The 20313-nt window shown below is 49.0% G+C and overlaps 1 protein-coding gene across 4 annotated transcripts in view; it reads right to left on the bottom strand.

Moving 5' to 3' along the window:
- Positions 1–11545, bottom strand: part of KSR1 (kinase suppressor of ras 1) — a 139669-nt gene extending 128124 nt beyond the window's left edge. The window contains exon 1 of one of the 4 annotated variants that reach the window (XM_073235136.1): positions 10996–11545. In XM_073235136.1, coding sequence (XP_073091237.1) covers positions 10996–11226 — 231 coding nt within the window. In that variant the 5' untranslated portion in view covers positions 11227–11545. The remainder of the gene's footprint in view (positions 1–10995) is intronic. The other 3 variants (XM_073235144.1, XM_037002203.2, XM_037002204.2) reach the window with 3 other exon arrangements.
- Positions 11546–20313: the final 8768 nt, after the last annotated feature.

Raw genomic sequence — 20313 nt, 5'->3', positions numbered from 1 at the left:
AGAGGAGAGAAATAAACAGCAAATTCAAGATGGGGAATGATTTGAACACTTTAAATAGCTTACAATTTTCCTGTCAATTATACTTGTTCAAAAAAAAGAAAGATGGAGAATAATTTAATAGTCCCCCCACCTCCCCAAAAAACAGATCAGGGGAGAAGAAGAAAGGCACAGAGGCCAAAGAAGATTGCAAAGAAATATGAGATATTCACCTGGGTGTACATTTTTTTAAATGGCTATCATTCAAAAAGCATAAAATGGAGAACAGCTTAGCAACTCTCATCACAAAAAATATCCCCGCTCTTTGACCCAGGAGTTCCATTCCTGGGAATTATCCCAAGGAAATGAACTCAGAATAGGAACAAAAATAAAGAGATCCCTATAAAAAGATGATTCCAGTCACACTGTTTATAACAGCAGAAATCTGGAAACAACCGAAATGTCCAATAACAGGGGAAATGCTTTGGCAAATTACAACACATCCATGGCATGGAATATCATGCAGCAATTAAAGTTACCAAAAGGGAAGACAATAGGGAAACACAGGAAAGCATTTGAGAATAATGCTGGGAGGGGTTTAAAAAACACTGAATACCTTCCAAGTACCAGACACTGTCCAACACTCCTTCTGTATCTCAGCAGCTCCTCACCAGAATCTAAAATAAACCTATTCTTTAATAAAAATAAAAACAAACCTATTCTTACCCCTTTTTCACTAACAAGAAAACAGGTTCAGAACTTGCCCCCAGTCCCAGAGCTGGCAAAGAATAGAGCCCAGATGTGAACATGGCCTTCTCCTGGCAGAGCCCCTGCACACCGAGTCCTCACTGCGCCCTCAATGTCCTACTTAGTGCTTGAAACTGTCCTTCCCTGTAATGACACCACGATTATGTTCAGGAGGCCAGAACTCAGGGATGTGAAGCAGCTAGTCAACAGTGACACAGCACCTGAGAAACACTAGCAAGAACACAGCAAAAAGCAAAGCAAACCAAAACAAGAAAGCAAACAGCATCTGTTGGGGATAAGAGACCACGGTGAGAAGAAATGAGAGGGCTCAGCAAGACCAGGCCGTGGGAAGGACTGCGCAGAGCCGTGAGGGAGGAACCATGAGAAGAAAGGCGGCCCCTCAGCGGGTGCTGAACCCCATTTCCCAACCGGGACACCCAGATAAGGGTTTGCTAGACACCTGCCTATTCTCGGCTCTTCTCCCAGGGCCCACGTGCAGTGGCACTCAACAGATGTCATTTAAAATACACATGTGTCCTGATGCGTGGACAGAGCAAGAGAAAAGGTAGAGGAAGAGATCCTAGAGCCAGGGAGAAGAGTGGACTGGAAGCAGGGACCATCATGAGGCGCCTCTGCAGGGTCTGGTGGCCCGCCTGCTGTTAAAGCCACTCACGTCAGTCTCGGGCAGGGCTGTGGGAATAAGGAAGGGGATGTGCCATTCTTGACTCCAACAATGGAGAGCAGGTTTCAGATGCAGCAGGAGATTGGCTTAGATAGTGGGGAGGCCTCACTGCTCTCTAAAGGCTGCCACATGCCAGACAAGCTTTAGGGGAAAACTGCAGAGGTCATTTCAAGGAAAAGGTATAGAGATTCCTGGAGGCAGAGGGCTGGACTAGAAGACCTCCGGGGTCACTCTGTTTCCCTAAGGCTGACCACGTGGTGCCACCATTGTCAAGACCAGGTTACTTGGCGTGTAAATGCCATAGGCGACCGAGGACTGGCCAGAGCTGGTTATTGCTGAAACTGGGGGATCACTACATGGGGGTTCATCATACCATTTTCTCTATTTTTGTATATGTTTGAACATTTCCATGACAGAGTTTTTAAAAATGTGAACTCAGATGCAGACATTTCACGTAAAAATCACCAGGGCCTGACCAGGCTTTGGGGCTACCCTCCTGACCCCAGACAAAGGCTATCAAAGCCTTAAGTAATTATCCTTTGCTAACTGATTTTCCAGCTGGGAGAGGCATTTGCAAATGCAAGTCAAGCAGTACAGGCAGGTAATTAAGACTGTCACAGCTTGGTCTCTCCTCAGCTGTGTGTCTCTGCACAAGTCACTTAACCTCTCTGTGCCTCAGTTCCTTCACCTGTAAAATGGGAATAACAACAGGACCTTCCTGACAAAGTTGCTGTGAGGAGTAAAATGCCACATAAAACTCTTAACAAGGCAGGTAGGCATGGAGTAAGCTCTAAGTAAAAGTAAATGTCAGATACTATGAAACATCCATTCTGTAACATACACAGGTATTCATTTTGGAAACCACTCAACATTCGGTCAGTTACCTGGAGAAAGTGAGAAGGGGTGAAACTAGCAGGGTGTTTCTGAGATCTCAGGCAGTGGTGTGGGAGCCACACCGGTCCATTGTACCTAGAGTGGCCCCAGCCAGCCCAGGCCTCATTGGCCAAGGGGCTAGAGAGAGCTCAGCTCCTCTTTTCAAAAAGCCAGACCAGAAACAGGAAGCTGCTTCCTTTCCTTTCCATTCTGAGCCAGCGTTTCCTTTTTTGTTTTAAAAAGCATTCCTTGTCTGCAGCCCAGCCCTTCCCCTGCCCTCAGCAGCCTGACGCTCAAACACACCCACAGCCATCTGCATTTCTCTGGGACTGTTCCTGCTCACCAGCGGGGTCAGGAGGTTCCTACTAGACCCCTAGTGAGCATGCCCTTGGCACCAGTCTAACTAGCACCCAGGGCCAAGAGGAGGCAAGACGCAAGGACTCCAGGCACACAAACCTCTCCATGCATGTTCACCTCGTCTTGCTTTAAATGCTAGTGTGGTGCCCAGAACACATACTATCTTCCTTTGTAAAGCACCTCCCTTAGCAAAAGGTAACCTCGCATGGCTTGCTTTGTCTATGGTGTCACTAGCTTCCCCTCAACCCAGTTGATCTTAACTGGAACTTCATGTGTGACCTCAGTATTATAAAAACATAAAACATAAAACAGCAGTAGCTGAAACTAAGCCTACAATTTGTCTCTTTCCCTGTTCATGGCTTAAGGCAGTATTTCTTCAGCTGTGTTCAGTGGAATAAAGATCCCCTGGACAAACAAGTTTGGGAACCCTTGTTGCAGGACTTCTCGGAGTCTTTAAATCATTAATCTTCATCATCAGGAATGTCCAGGAGGGAGATGGATGATGGGGCACATTCCCAATGACCTGAAGCCCTCTTCTAACATGAGCACCTGGCAGAATATAATATGGGAAAGGCTGTGTTAAGCCCTTTCGGGAGTCCCAGGCAGGGGTGAGGGGATCCTCAAGAGAGTACCCAATGACTGAGAACGCTAAGGTCACTTGTTAAATATGACTTGTAATTTTATTTCCAGCTAGCAAAACTGCACCATGAGAGAAGCTGGTGCTGCTTATCCATATCATAACCAAACCCAAAATAATTGGCTAAATTGGGACTGAAAACCTCCAGGTGCCACGCCAAAGAATGCCTACCATTCTAAAAGCAGCTTATCTCATTAGATTTGCAGAAAGCAAAACCTTTATGATCAGTACGCTGCAGATTCAAGTGTATAGTTGATGCTCTGTGTGAAAAGTTTCCTCAGCATAGCTGGTCTATTCTATACACTGCATTATGCTTTCTTTCCCTTTTTTTTTTAAATTTTAAACACAAGTCTTAATTAACTCTTGCAATTATTCTGAGGGTGGAAAAATGAAAGAGGAAGGGGGACAAATGGCAAGCAAACAGGACGACTTCAGCTCCATTACTTTGAAAAGCAATCCACTCAGTTAAAACACACTGCCGCCCACCAAGACCAGGATAACAGAGAAAGACAGATGTAAATAAACATATAGGTTTTATATGTGGTGGCAGCAGAATTGAGACTTTTCTTCAATGCAGATGAAAAACACTCATGCCTGGGAACAAATGACAAAGCATTTTTCGATCCCAACATCTGTCCCCAGAATATATATATATATCCTTGCATATCCACCCGGGGTCTGGAATTGGGGGAGAAAGGCCAAGGTGAACACAAAGACACTGGATTAAAAGGTGGTATCTTCTAGAAGTGATCATAAACCATTTATAACATTATCTTCACTTTAAAACCAACAACAATGTATGGAGATATAGAATGCACAATCTGCACAAATTTAAGACAGACACTAGGTCCTATAGGAATAAATGTTTACACACCTAAGTCCCAGGGGATCTTTCAGGGGAAGGATGAGAAACCCTTAGAAGTACACAGTCAGGTTCAAAGACTCAGACAGTCCACTGAGGCTGGGCCAGTGCATTGAGTATGCTGGCTTTCAAAAAAGGCCCCTCAAACACAACACCCCAGACTGCTCCCCAGGAATCTCTCCAGTCCCCAGGGTCCCCAAGACATTGAGATGGGGCTGAGAATTCAAATCCATTTGCTTCCTCTGCAGGGAACTCCTTGAGGCCAAGGCCCCCACCATCACAGGAAGGTGATCGGCAGGCTGCTGCTTGCCGTCAGCCAAGGTGGTGTAATGTCTCACTCTAGGGCAGGAGCCCCCAGTGTGACGCCCAGCTGTGTGCTCCTGTCCCTTCTCCATCCTTTAAGTCATTCTCTAATGAGGGTTCCTGGCAAGTCACTTCCCCATTTGGACCTTCACCTTCCTCACCTGCACGATGAGAGGGGTGGGCCAGATGAAACCCCAAAAATCTTCTGAAGCCCTCTTACCCTACGAATCTAGGACTCCACCAAATCAGCCCCAGAGCCAAGGCACCTAAATAGCTCTCTGATTATTATTTTCAGTTGGTGAAGAAAACAAGTCTACTGTTCAGTGAGGAGCCTTTCATGAGCTTCGCCGCAGGTGAAGTGAAGACCTAAACTGTATGGCTATGCGCTGCCTCCTGTGTCTTAGAGCAAAGGAAGGTCCCTCTTCTAGTGGTTGGCCCAGGAGACCCCCACTTTGCACCAGGCAACCACAAAACTAGAACCCATAATCCTTAACACAGAACTCAGAACGTCTGCCACAAGCAACCGTAAAACTAGAACCCATAATTCATGACACCTAAGTGAGAACACAGGGAACATGACCTGCTTCCAGATTGTACTCTTTGCCTTCAAGGTGGATACAGATACAGATACAACGGCAAAGGGGTAAATGCCCAAAGGCTGCCATTTTATGAATCCTGGCGTTATTGCTGGGGATGGGGCAATGTATTATGTCCTGAAGATTTTAAAGAATAGCATTGATAATACACGTGTTCCTACCCAGCAAATTCCACTTCTAGGAAGAGACTCATTGCAGTATGGTTTATGACAGCAGGACTTGAAACAGCTGAATGGCCAACATGGGAGAACTGGCCGGGTAAACTGACGGTGTGACCACACAGCACAGCCACTAACAATGATGATGAATACCTACATGTACAGACGTAGACAGAAGACTTGTAAGGCAATATACACGGTATGCTCCACAAAGAAATATGTGTACATTTGTATGCATATGCAGAGGATAAAAACACTACAGGAATATACAGCAAAATGTTAATGAGGATTAACTCCAAGAGGTGGCATTGTGGGTGATTTTTCAATTTTGTTCATCTGTCTCCTTTTTATAGTGAACATAGGTCATTATGAGTATTTTAAAAATACTTTTATAAAAGTAGAAAGTTAATGAATGTATTTATTATAAGAAGAGTTATTCAGAAAGAATAAGGCAAGTATCCATTAAAAAAATTATGAGTAAGTTGATCTCTAGGCGGCTTCTCGTTTCTCAGAATGGCACCAACACAGAGCTGGTTGCATCACAGTTTGCTGGCAGAGACCTGTCTTTGAGGATGTGCTGGGCTGCACTTGAGGGAAGCAGCCCCAGGCCTGAGCTCAGAGGCTGCACAGCCTGGGGTGGCCACCAGTAGGCCCAGTCATCTGGAATTGAGCCCCCACATACCCCTGGACCAGCCCTTTTTGTTTACTGGCCACTACCTGGGGCTCAGCAGCCATGACCCTGACTGGAAACCCCCCACCACAGTTGCTAGAGGCAGTTGCAAAGTTCAGAACTTAGGCTCTGAACCCAGTCAAGACAGGTTCAAGCATCTACTAACTCAGCCTCTTAATCCCTCTGAGCCACGATATCCTTACCTGCAAAGTGGGCATAAAACCTCAGGAGGTCCTTGTGAGCATTAAATGGGTCAACATATGCCCAGGGCCTAGCAGAGTATTCTGCACAGAACAGGTGGCCAAGAATGTTTTTCATCCATGTCTGCCCTCACTATGCTCGAACGTCATCCCACAACCTCCAAGGCACCTACACAGCTTTCCCTTTAAACTGAATGTAAAAAAAGACTCCAATTAGCCAATTCTGAAAGGACGTCTTTTCTAGAAAGCTCAGCTTACGGAGACCTGGCCGCAGGCTGCTACTTCCCTCTCACTACAGAAGCTGCCACCGAGGACCAGGGCGTTTGCAGTCCCTCTCCAGACCACAGCCAACAGGCAGTCCAGAATACTTGTGGGGGGAATGCAGCTTTCCTGGATTTTGAGCCAACCCACAGGGGATGGAGGCCATTCCCATCCTTGCCCCCAGGCAGCAGACCAGCAGCCCCCTGGCATTTACACTAACCCAGGCTGCAGGTGTGTTAAGGCCTCCCTGCAACACTGCCCAGCCTGCCCCAGCCTCAGGAATCTGCAGCTCCCCTTCCAGGCTGCCTCCAGGGAGTACTGGTAGTGAGTTTCACCAGGGAAAAAGTTGTCTAGGTGAAAGCAGACACTAAAGGGGACAGTGACCCATCTCTGCAGCCCTTTAGGGTGGCTGGGAGGTGAATCCCTCTGGCAGGAGGTTAAAACTATGGTGGGGCAGCAGAAGAGAGAAATGCCATGCTCTGAGGCCATGGCTGGGTGGGGAAAGGGAAACCAAGTTTCACTCTCAGTTCTGCCAGAGACGTATGACTCGGGACAAGTCACCACCAAGACGCTGGGAATATTTCCCATAAAACTAAGAGGTTAGAGTGGCCAACCCTTTGGTCATATTCCCAATTTCTAAGCACTCAGCAGGCTGTGTTCCTGGAGTCACTCCTGTTCACCCACCTGGCTCCCCATTACACAGAAAGTGTCCACAAAGACCAGGAGCACATCCTACCTACCTCTGAGTCCCTGCCAGTGTGGCTGCAGCTAGAAGCTCAGCAGGCAAGCCAGTTATAACTAAAGACTTACTGAGTGAAGACATACCCATGCAAGCCCCAAGCACATGGTCTGCGAGGACATATGGCACCCCCTCCCTTCCCAGCACTTCCACTATCCAGATAGGGGGCCAGGAGAGGGGACCCCAAGGAGACCTCACGTCCTCCACACAGCAGAGCTCTGACCTGCCACAGATAAGCCAGGTGAAGGGCAAGCCCCCCTGATCTTCCATAGCAGCAGCCCCTCCCCCGGTTGCCTCCTGGCTCCAGGGCAACTCCTTAGGAAAGTGGCCAGAGTACAGAGACTGTGCCGGCCACAGCTCTGGAGTGTACCGTCCCGTCAGGGCCTGTGCACTAGGTCCTATGGGGACCCCTTGCTCAAGGTCAGTTTGCTTAGAAGGGATTTCTCTCTCTAAAAGTACAGGGTAGGAAGACTTGGTGTGGCAGGGCCTATTCTGGAAAGTACTTGTAGGCTGGCAGGAGAGTTACAATATCCACTAACATGAACATTCATGAGGCACCACTGTCTACCCAGCACCCAGCACAGACTCAGCCTACAGATGATGAAGAAATAAAGAAATGAACTGGCATGGAGCTCCAGGCCCAGCTGTGAGGCCAACTAGGGGTCCCTGTGTGAGCACATCTGGGGAATGAGAACATTCTGTCTTGCCTCAGTGGAATTCAGACCCGTAGGAGGGTCTGATGGAGACAGGGCACCAGGTTTTGCTAGGATGAAAGAGACTCACAATTTCTGGTTACAAATTTAGTTAGACTCTGGGTTCAGATTTTGTTTCCATCCCTTCCCATGCAGAGAAAAAAAATGTGTGTGATGAAGGCTGGTTAATTTCTAGAAAAATCTTAGGAGACTGAGAAGGGTCCAGCACAGGCTGGCAGCTAGGAGGCAAACATTAAACCTTCTTGGCTCCTCCTAATCTTTTGGACCCAAACTGGACCACTGTACAGAGAACAGTCACCACAGGGCAGACAGACACGCACACCATCACAACCTGCCATCCCGGGCACCAGCAGCTGGGCCCAGGTCAGGGACTTCCAGGGGTATCTCATGTGCTGACTCTCCCACTAACTGCTGATTCAAGGAGGGCCAGAGTGGACTGCGGTTCCCAAGATTCTGGGAGAAGTCTGGTGAGGTTACATAAGCCTGTCCTCTGGTCGTCCCCTTCTTCAAAAGCCAGGAATCCAATGTTGTAAGCACTGTCTCTCGGGGCCCTGGCTTGGTATGTGAGAGGAGCCTGCAGAATAGGACGGAAAGTCAGAATGGACATCATCACTGCCCTGTCTGACCTCACCACATGCTGCTGGGATTGTCTGCTGGCCTGAGTCACCCACCTCTAGGAGATAAAAGCCAGCTATATGAAGGTACCATCCCCTAAAGGTGGCCTGTGGCATGAATGCCACTGGACTCTCACTAAGGAAAAGTTTATAAGCAAATCTTTTAGTATAGTAGTAAGACATGGACTTACAGACTCTACAACAACATTGCAGAGCTATACAGTCTCATCCCCATTTTACAGATTGGGAAGCTTGAGAATCAAAAGTCATGAGACTTGCCCTAAGTCACACAGACAGACTGCAGGCTCAAATTCAAAGTTGTGGGCTTTCCGTCTGCCACACTGTCATCAGGATTCTTTGAGTAACAAATACACTTCCCCCATAAGTTATCAGTTTGGTCAATCTGGATTTTAACACCATTCTTAAAAAGAGACATGTATAACAAAAATTTGATTCAACCCAACTGAGGCCCCTTCAACGAACCACAGAATTTGCAGCTGCCAGAGGCCTGTAATGATTACTCCAATCTTCCTATACAGGTTAGGAGGCTGAGGCCTACAGAATGAAGTGATTCATCTACACTAGCTAGTGGCAGCCCCAGGGAACTAGCTCCAGAGGTCTAAATTCTCATCCCCAAACACAACCCAGACCCTGCCTTTCCAGGGAGTGGGTGGACCCAAATCCACATCACACTTCAGAGGCAGGGAGCAGGGTACTGGCTTCTGTTTACACTGCAAATCCCCTTTGGACCTTCAGTTGGGTTTCCAGCTGCCAGAGACAAACATCCAACAAACACTCAGAAGGGAGGCCACTGAATAAACCCAAGTCAGAGACCTAAACAGCTAGATGCTTTGTGGTGTCATGCTATCATACCTTGGTCAGAATAAGTGACTTTGGAAGTCAGGACACCTAGAGGGTAAAGCCATTTCCAGCAAATGAACAGCAAACGGTTCTCCTATATTCATCGTGCAAACCAGGAGCACTTCAGAGTGACATGGGGACAATCCGAGCACAGAGAATGTTCTCTCATCCCGATAACACAGCAGCCCAACCAGACACATGCTGGACAACAACCCCTCCTCCCGGAACTAAGCCACACAGGCCCCCTATTGTGTCGGTTTAAAAACTGAACTTTGCTGGGCAAACACTCTTGGCTGTGTTCAGGAAACCAGTGTCTCTCACCACTTAGAAAACAGCAGCATGCATGCAGAAGGGACAGCTGTGGGGGGTTTTGTTAGTTGGTTTGCTTTTTATGCAAAGCCTGGTCAGAACTGCTATAGCAACTATAACAAAAATAATAACAGCCAGCACTGATTGGATGCTTCCAATGTCCCTGAGTTGGTAGCTTTTAAGAAAAGAAAACTGAAGGAGAGAAGTCACCCCCAAAACATTTTGGATCAGATTCAGGCTTGTGGTGTGCAGGGAAGAGGGAGGATTGGGTCTCATAATTACTACAAATCACTGGCTGGCCCTATGACAGCTGGCTGAGGCAATTAGCAATTTGGGGGGCAGGGCAATGAGAAATTAAGGTTCTAATGAAACAAAACATCCCCAGATCTGCAGAAGGCCAGATGTGACAATGCAAGGTGGAAAGACGCCCCCTTCCTCAAGACTGAGCAGCTATCCCCTGGCCCCTGGAATTTCACAGCCTTCCCCAGTCTCTGGACAAAAGCAAGTTGGGAAGGCACTAGTTTCCCTCCATTGTGTTTGGGGAGTGGGAGACGCCCCCTTCTGAGAATACAACAACCGTTTTGCTGGTTGCTCAGGTCCTTTTAATACTGCATTTCCCGGCTGTAATTTGAGAGAAGAGGGCCTGTGGCATACCTTGCTTCACACTAGAGGCTGTCTCCACCAGAACCCCTTAAATAGTGTCATCTTCCCACCAAAGGCTTTGGTTCCCCAGCACAATCCTTCCTAAACCAAATCCAATGTTTGGGGAGGAATGGGGGGAATCGGTGGGAAATTACATTTTCAGCAGTGAACTGCTGTGGCTGTGCCAAAGGAAAGCACCAAATGCCTGAACAACAAAAATGCAGTTTCAGCAAATGCTTTTTGAAAAGCGGCAGACAACCTGGAGGAGAGGAAAGGAAGGGACAAGACGGAGCCTGCGGACTGAGGGCAAGGCAGCGGGCGGTGGGCCCGTGCTCACCCTTCAGGGGAACCTGCCCCCACCCCCGCCACGGCACCCCGGCCCACGGCTGCTCGGCTCAGTCACACAGGGAAAAGTCCAGCGCGTGACTCAGTGGCAGAATGAGTCCTGCGGCCCCGCAAACTGGAGATGGGGTGGGGGCGGAGGTGGGGAGGCAGGCGACGTCCGCGCGAGCCCACCCAGCCCACGGGCTCCTCGGTGCTCCATCTCGTTCCCACTCCACCCCTCCCCGCAAATCCCGCACAAGGTGAGGGGCTGGTCCTGGGTCCTCAAGCTGCCGCAGCAGCCAGAAAAGAGGGGAGGAAGCCTCAAAGGGAGCGACCCCGGCTCAAGGATGCATCTGGGAACCAGCGACTGAGGTAGCGTGGAAGAGGCTGGGGGCTGCTTCCCGGGCCGCCGACCTCTGTGTCCTAGCGCCCAGCGCGGGTTCCGACCCCCTGGCGCCGAGGCCCCCTTACCTCCAGGGTCCGGATCTCCTGCTGGGTGAGGTCGTTGGACACGGCACACTTGGTGCGCAGCCCGCGCAGGCTGCCGATGGAGATGTCAATGAGCTTCTGGAGCTGCCCGCACTGCTGCAGCGCCCGGCTGGCCGCGGCCCCGGCGCCCCCATCCGCGGCCGCCGCGCCCCCCCCGCCGCGGCCCTCCTTCTTCTCCCCCATCGCCACCGCGCGCAGCGCCGCTCTATCCATGCCTCGGCATCGGGGCCGCGGGGTGGCTGAGGCGGGGAGCCCGCGGGCGCCTCAGAAGGGAATCCGCGAGCCGGCAGGGCCGGGCGAGGAGCGCCCTTCGGCGCTACGGAAGCAGGGACGCGAGGAGAGTCGGCCGCCGAGCCCGCAGCTCTCTCCCGCCCAGCCGCGGCGGCAAAGTGAAAGCCGCGGCGACCCGACGGCTGCGGCTCCCGGAGCCTTTAAGCGGCGGCGGGGGCCGGGCCGCGGCAGCTGGGCATGCTGGGACTTGTAGTCCTCGCCGAGCACCTGCCGCTCTTCCCGCGCCCTCGCGGCTCCGCCCGCGCCTAGTGGTCCTGGCCTTCCTCTTGGTAGCTGGCTGGGCGGGAGCGCCCCGCCTCCGCGCCCCCGGAGCGGTTGCTCCGCGCCGGCCCCTACCCCGCGCACCCAGAGTCTGGGGAGCCTCTTCTCCTGGCTCCTCCTCCCAGCTTTCCTCCTCCAGCCTGGGGCTCACCGATCCCCGGCTGGGGAGGGGCAAGGGGCGGTCGGTGGACCCCTGACGGGAGGAGGGGTGCATCTTGCAACTATTCAATTCAGCCGCAACCCAACCCCGAAAGATGGGGACGGTGGCGGTTCTAGAACTTCTGCGTGGGTTTAGGGGCCGCCATCTAGTGGGAAGGGGCCTAAAGTACTTGTCCTGAGCTGTTTCGCGAAGCACTGGACTCTAGATTGCCTACGTCAAAGGGAACGCTCAGGCTTGGAGAAAGACCTCAGGGCTTACTTCTGAATCCTATATGCCCACCTAATAAGTGCCCCATCCTCCACTATCCCAGTCCAGCAGGCCAGCCCGGATTTGTCATGCTCTCGGGAGCGCCAGGAGCAGACAGCCTGGGTTCAATTCATACTCTACCACTGCCTAATGTGTGACTTTGGGCAAAGTTAGCTCACCTCTGAGTGTCTTGAGGTTCCTCATCAGTAAAAATGGGGTGATAATAGTACCTATCTCATAGAGTTCATACAAAGAATGAGTTAATGTACATACAGCACTTAGACTGATTACTGTCACATGTAGTCTCTGGAAAAATGTTAGCAGTATCCAGCCTCAGAGCTACTGAGTGTGGCCCCAGACCCTTCAGAGGGCATGCGTACAATACTAGACTGGTAGTTGTCTGGGCCTTTCTGTGCCTCCTAACTCAGCATTCAAACCCCAACCCATACCCTCCCTTACCCTCTCACCTCCTATGTGCTCCGTTACCCAGCTAAATTGAAAAGCCAAGACTCTGATCACAGGTCCCACACATCCACACCTCCAATGTCTGTCAACCAGAAGAAACACCTCTCCTCTGACTTTTCTCTTAAGCTCCTTGGCTGCAGAAGTGGCTGGCTAATTTGCCTTTTATTCTCTTCACAGAGCCAAATACAGTAGCTGGCACACAGGTGGGGCTCCCTGAAGTTGTGCAACCCATTTCACGAGTTTTTAGGCAGGTCTTGGCTGAGTTTCTCCTATCTTTCTGGCCAGCTCAGGCCTAGGCATTTTAGCAGTCTCTGTCTCTCTCAAAATACACTTTTGTTGTTGTTTGGAAAATGAGAATTGAACAGGAGGTATGGTCCAAGCATTATTATCCTGCCTGAATGCTACATACAGGGTGGCAGTACTGGGTGGCAGTTTATATTACACCTTCCTTTAATGTCATTTGAAATTTCACAATATACTAAATATCCGGTTTAAAAAGCAAACCTATGATAACTTTAAAATGTGTTTTTGCAAACTAAGCTCTCATTTGGAGATTTTCTGAAACCCTGGGGGCTTCCTCCCCCACTCCTGACCCTTCTCACTATGAATCACAGATCAAGTCCTCAGTTTATAAGAGGATGCCCCACACTGTGTGGATGAAGCCCCCAACCCTGACTTGCCTTAACCCCACCCCACCCCCATGCAGCAGGGTAATTAATGCTCTGAAAGACAAACTGTAACAGTGGTTCTCAGACTTGAGTGTGTATCAGAATCTTCTGGAGGGCTTGCTGATACACAGAGCGATGGGCCTCAGCATTTCTGCTCAGTAGGCTGAGGATGGGGCTGGAGAATTTCATCTCTAACAAGTTCTCAGGTGATGCTGATGTTGCTGATCCTCACTTGCAGGATAGAGGTTATGTGTTGTGAGGATGCACAAAGATAATCATGCAGAGTAATGGTCCCGAATAAGGATTCCCCATATTTTTATTTATTTGATAAATACTTACTCTGTGCAGGCAGTGCTCCAAATGTCTTAGTTCACTAATATTAGTTATTTTCCTCCCCACCTTCCAGAATGAATCTCTTCTAGTGAGATGAGATCATCTATTATGTGTTGTTCTTAGGTTCAATTTTATCTCCAGGTTCTTGAAACGTTTTCTGTGGCATTCTCAGGACAGAAAGCTTGCTCCTTCCTTCCTCTCTCCCTCCGCTCTGCCTCAGGCACCTGCATTAGTGTCCACACAGCTTGAACCCTGCTGCAGGCATCTCAACACCACTGCAGCCATGCAAGCATGTACACGTACAGAGCCAGCACACATGGAGAAGGTACCTACCACGTGCCAGGCTCTGGGATAGGCCAAGTGAAGGAAACAAAGTCCTTATTCATGTGTGTGAAAGTCAAGACAGGAAATTAACAAGTCAGCAAATATATCACCAAAATAAATTCAAAGAAGAGCAAGAGTGGTGAGTGAGGGAAAAAGCGGAGTGATGGCAAGTCCCAGGATATGAGGGGCTTCATTGGACAAAGGGGTCAGGGAAATACTCTGGCCAAGCACTGAACCAAGGTCTAAATAAAGAAAGGGAGCAAGTCATGTGGAAACCCCAGGAAGAGGCATTCTGTGCAATGGGAACACCATATGCAAAGGCCCTGAGGCAGGAGCAACTTGGCACACTACAGGAATAGAATGAAGGCCAATGTGGCTACCGCATGATGAGAAAGAAAACTGGTTAGCGATGACGTGGGATTGCTGAGCAGGGGCCAGATAAAGTAGGACATGGGCAGGAAGTTTGGATTTTTCTCTTAAGTCTTTGTTATTCCTAATGTGGTCCAAGATTACTGCATTGCCTGGGAGCTTGTTAAAAATGCAATCTCAAGCCCCAACCCAGATCAACTGAATCACAGCCTGAATTTTAACAAGATCCCCATATGACACAAATGTATGGTAAAGTTTTAGAAGCATAGCCAAGTACATGGAAAGAAAGCCACAGTTCTTGCAACTTAAGTGTTTTTAAAGACCCCTCTGGCCACCACATGGGAAATGGATGGTAGGCAGGGGCAGGATCTGGGCCACCTGGGCCGTGTAGCCCCTGCTCCTCTGAAGGCACTGCTGGGCACTGTGGGAGGAGCCTCCCCTGCAGTCAGGTGTGGCCAAACCCTTGGGTGCCACCTCCCCTCTACCCCAATTCCCTTCTTCCTCAGAACCTAATGCAGTGCAAGGGTGTTTCGGTTTCCTGCATTTCACCTTCAGTTAAATTGTCCGGGAAATGCGTGGAGTCACACTTTGGAGAAATGAACTCCATTATCATTACATACACCTGTGCTCATTCGTTCATTCATTCAGCAATGAGCTAAGCCCCCGATAAGTGTTCAGCACTGGGCTAGGCTCTGGGAATAGAGCAGTAAACAGTGCATCACTTTATAGTTTATAAAGGGACTTTCCTTTGATTCAAGTTCACAGGAACCTGGGTTGTCTTCTTTAGGCCATGTTGCACTCCAGCGAGAAAACCTCATGGGTTCCCCGTTGACCTCAGAGTAAAGTAGGAATTCCTGGAACAAGGCCTGTGAGGTCCTTTATTACCAGGCCCTGCCGACCTCTCCGAGCTCCTCTGCCACCCAAAGCTTTCTCGAGTCAATGTCCCAATTTAAGAATCTGATGAAAATAAAAAGTATCTTTCCAGAAAAGAATAATACATATATGCTTATAATTGGGATACAACTTCAGGGTGTTTGTGGGCCCCCCTAAAGGGTATCCATGAACCCCAAGGGCTGCAGACATGATTAGGAACCTATGGGTCCCCACTGCCTGTGCTCCACAATCTTGGGTCACAGGATGGAGGGTCATGTCACCATGCCTTTGCTCTCAGGCTGTCACTTCTGCCCACAGTCCTTCCTCCTGTCTCCCCAACCTGCATTTCTACTCACCCTATAGATGCAGCTTGCATGCCTCCCTGCCAAAAAAAACCCAGAATTAATCTTTCTAACTTCCATTTTCCCAAAGAACTTTGCACATGTCACATAGTTTGGGTTCTTTCCCTACTTGTCTCCCTGACTGGGTAGAAAGCTTCTTGGACTCAAATAGACTCCATATGACCTTGGGAAACCTGTTCACCTCTCTGAGGTTTTATTTCCTCATCTGTGAAAATGAGTATAATTTCTCCCTTGAGGGCAGCTGAGAGGGGGCAGGAAATAAAGTAGGTGGGTCTGCTTTCTATTTGAACAAAGAAATGAAGGACTGCATTTTACAGGTGAGGAAACCAGGGCCTCTCTCTAGGAATACTGATGCCTGTGTGGCTGTAGATGCTCATTCCAGAAGATTCCACCACCCACTGTGCCATGTGCTCAGAACCAGCTCTGGGTCAGGTCACAAGAAGGAGCCAAGAGGAAACTTCTCAACCCTGAAACCAGTTGTCATGGGCTTTTTCAGACAACCTGGCTAGAGAGAACTACTCTGCAAGGTGCAGGGAGAAACTGGCTCAAGGAAGGCCAGGGGCTGATGTGGGTACAGGGTGTGATGTGGGTAAATTGAACTTTGCTCCCAATTACCTTTTCCAAACCATTTACCCTCCTCTATTTTCAAATCCTTGCCCTTCTGAAGCCATCAGGGTGCACACATGCTCTCCACCTGTGGTTTCTTGTACCAGTCTCCCAGTCACTTTGACTGCGCCTTCCTCTCCACCCCTGTACTTCATCAAAACCTCTCATCCATTTGCATCATCACCTTTTCCAGCATCACCTGCTCAGGCCTTCCTTCCCTCCTTACCCCATGTAGATGCCATGCTCCATCATGACTATCACTTCCTAACGAATCCCCTCAATTAACTTGCCCCTATCTTTCCAGCACATGAATCTGGCTGAGTCCGAACCCTCGTAAGAACCAAACCTGCACCTTCTCCATTGTGCCAGAGCAGCTGAATGATGCTGAAGAAAAGCACACAGCCCCGCTGACGGGTTGCTCTTTAAATTCATGACCACAAACCTCAATTGGCAGTGCTCATGCCTGGCAAGCCTACCAACCTTTCCTAGAAAGTTCACTTTCCTGTTCCCAGAGATGGCCATTCCATACATCATTCTAACTCTCCTACAAACTGCCCTGCATGCCTCAGCTGATGTTCTTGGCTCATGCTTCATTGAGAAACTAGAAGCCCTGAGACCAAATCTACCAGCTCTAGGTCTGTGCTTCCTGCCCCTCCTCCTGCAATCATAGAAGGGGTATCCCGCTCCAGCCTACAGCCAGCTACCTTCTGCTCGGTCTCTGGGCCTATCCATCCCTTCCAGCAGGCTTGAGGCCTCCCCTCTAGCAAGCATCCTGCTTTTCTCTGCATCTTCATTTTCTCCATTTCTTTCCTGTTATTCTCATTTGCACACATTCTAATATCTCCCTTCATGAAAAAATGAGAGAGAGAGAGAAAGGCAGGGACGGTGGAAGAAGGGAAATTTTCCCTCTGTATCAGGTAGGGTCCTGGCAGGTAAAAGAATTCACTCAGATGGTTCAAGTGACCTCAAAGTCATCCAGCACACATTTCATCCCAGGTTCAAAAATTCCTGGGATCTGAGTGCCAAGAGATAATTCCCACATCTATAATATAATTAATGGCAATAAAATGCATTACATTCCTATTGATCCACATCTTCCAGATGTGGATGGTGGCTCCTGGGTTTAAATCCAGAGGAATTAAGTGTTGCCCCAACATTCACGGAGTAACTAGAAATGTACCCTTGGTCCCTGGATGTATCAAATGACAAGCCAAAGGACCTTCAAATTACTGTTTGCCTAGAGACCACTCACCTTTTATTCGTACAGTCCAACTTTCCACTCAGGAGTCAGAGGCCTCCTCTTCCTGGAATCCCTCCCTCACCTTCAGGCTGGACCTGCTCGCTTCTTCCATGCTGCCAAAGTCCTCAAGCACTCTCCCCAGCATCATGAAAGACCCGCCTTGAAACATTGTTTCCTCATCTGCCCTCTGCACTGGACTGGGGGCAATCGGAGGGAAGGACCTTTGCTTACAGCACAATATACTCCAGAAGGTTTGTGGTTCATTGTTGAGTCAAATTAGGCAATTTCATTAATGTAAAGATCTTTCTCAAGATGGATTTACTATCCTGAGAGGACTTGTCTAACTGGAAATAGAGACAGCACTAACCAAGTCCAGACAAAAGACAAAAGACTTGGAGAAGTTCCCTTCTACCACCTCTGCCCACCCATAAACAAAACACTGACTCTGATAACTGTGATCCCTAAAATGCCACCATTTGAGAATAGTCTGTTGTCATCTTCTACTGTCATTCTTATTCTCCTAGATGGGACTAGAGTGAGGTGCATGGATTAGTACCTGGGAGGGGAGGGTACTACTGAAGATTTTAGTTCCTACAATTATACTTGCAGCTATTATCCCCATTTGACAGAGGCTGAAATGCAGCAAGCCTACCTGCATCTACCCTGTGCCCTGAGTATCTGAGAGGGCTTTACAGCTCAGGAGCATACAATGAGGTCATGTTTCTGTTTAATAGCACAATAACATGGACTTGCAACACTCACCCTCCTTAATCACAGTCTTCAGCCAGGCCCTGTCCCTGAGGGTGTCTAGGCCTCCCCTTTGGAAGCCAAGCCTGTTGTACAAACCCGCCAGATCATCACAGAGCCTGGGCCAGCCCTGGGTGACAAGTGTTCGGACGACCTGGTGGGGTTGGGCTCCCCTACACCAAATTTAGCAATTCTTTTGAAGGGTCAGAGATAAGCTGCTTATTTTTAGCTAACATATTCTAAGCACTTACTATGTGTCAGGCACTGTTCTGAGTGCCTTTAATGCATAGTCCAGGATCCTCACGAACGCCTGATGAGCAAAGTAGTATTAACTGCTAATCCCTAGTTATTATAAGGAAGCTGAAGTTTGGGAAGATTAACTGCATCTCCCTGGCTATTCCTCAGCCTCCCTCCTGGGTCTGCAGAGGCCTGGGGCAGGCGTTGGTCCTCCATTCCTGCCCGGCTCACTCCGCCATCCCATCCATAAGCTGATCTCACCCCTGAGGTCCAGCTTCCACCTGCCTCTCCTCATCTCCACGTTCATTTCTAACAGAAAAATTCAAACTCAGTGTGTCCAAAACGCAGCTCTTGATCCCCACCCCACAGCTTGCTGCCCCCACAGTCTTCCCCCATCTCAGACGATGGCAACACCATCCTGCCACTAGCTCAGCCAAAACCACTGGAGTCATTCTTGATTCCTTTCTTCCCCCCCACAGTAGCAAATCCTTTTGGCTAGACTTAAAACATATATATGTATATCCCAATATGACTTAATAAAAGAAAAAGTTGATAAATTTGGCTCTTTCAAAATTCAAAATGTTTGCTTCTCCAAAGATACTTTTAAGAAATTGTGAAAAGACAAGCTACGGACTGGAATGGAAATACTTGCATTTAACTTTATGCCCTCCCTCAAGTCTGCTAGAACTACAGTAAAGGTATTTTTTTTCTCTCCAGGGGAGGGGACAACAGCTATAAAATGTTGGAAACTGAAAAGCTGATGAGCCAGTGGAAAAGGATTTAGTGAAACTAAAAGCAACCAAACAGAAAAATGAGGTGCCAGTGAACTCCAGAGAAAACAAAACAGTGCAGGACAGGAAAAGCAATTGTTGTTTGCTACCCTTGTATTCAGCTGTGATTAACATATCTACAGTTATAACAACAGAAGTACTGAATATCAACCCAAGCAAAATTAGAATATAATGGTACTCAGAGGATGGGCAGAGAGGTCGTGTGTGGTGGAGGGGGAGGGGAAGATGCAAGGCTAAATCTCGTCACGCACAGTGTAAAGTCAATAAATGATCCTCAAACTGAAAAACCACGCCGTAGTGCACATGAGGGAACAGCACACATGCGGTGCCTCTGACAGGAACAGGGTGGGCATGTGGGGACTTCTCAGGAGGCCCGAAGGCCGGCCACTGTGGAGACTGGAGTTTGCGCTGAGTGCGGTGGGCAGCCATAGGCAGGGGCAGGTGAGCAGGTAAAAGCAGGTAGGAGGCTACAGAAGTCTGGTGTGAAACAGACTGAATATACTAACGGATGATGGCAGGGCCATCCATAAAACCAGAACTCTGCCCCATAGCCTGCAGCAAGGGCCCAGGAAGGCCAACCACAGCCCCTGCAGCAGCCAGCCCCAACCAGCCTGGACCTGAGTGGTAACTGCCCGCCCCCCTGATGTTTGTCCCTTCTCCCAATTCAGGACCAACCAGGGAAGGCCAAACATGCCTCCCTAACTAATCACTAGGAGGCACTGCTTCTAGTCAGCCCTCCTCCAGTTCTCCCATCAGGGCACACACAGGAGCAAGGAAGGTTTTTCCACAGGCAACATGTTTTGTCAAGCACTGTGTCATGGGGAGCCACTGTATGGCTCAGGGACAGATGCAGGGAGACCAATTAAGAGACTACTAGGTGAAGAGATTCATATTCAATTCCACAATCAGTTCCTTCACTGGATATCCCCACGTATTTTAAGGAGCTCAGCTCAAATGTCACCTCCTCCAGGAAGCCCTTCAGGATACCCTCAGACTAGTCCAAACTGCTTTCTCACAAGCCTGTGCCTTCCTTCTTTTTAGCACTTGCCATAATTGTACTTAAATGACAGTAATCATTTATAATCCCCTGTAAACTTGGTGGAGGTAGGGCTGTGTCTGTATTGTTCACCACCAGGTCCCCAGCATCAAGCAGAGCCTGGCACAAAGTGAGCACTAAGGGAGTATTTGTAGAAAGAAAGAGAGAGAGAAAGGAGGACTGGAGGGAGAGAGGGAAGGGCCCTGAGAAACATAGATGATGGAACATGAAACATTATTAATTAGACCAGGCACATAAATAGAGGTCCATATGTCAAGGTTCTGTTTGTTC

This window comes from Manis javanica, chromosome 4, assembly GCF_040802235.1.
Source record: "Manis javanica isolate MJ-LG chromosome 4, MJ_LKY, whole genome shotgun sequence".
NCBI lineage: Eukaryota > Metazoa > Chordata > Mammalia > Pholidota > Manidae > Manis > Manis javanica.
The sequence above is the reverse complement of the archived record's forward strand: the minus strand, read 5'-3'. Positions and strand labels throughout refer to the sequence as shown.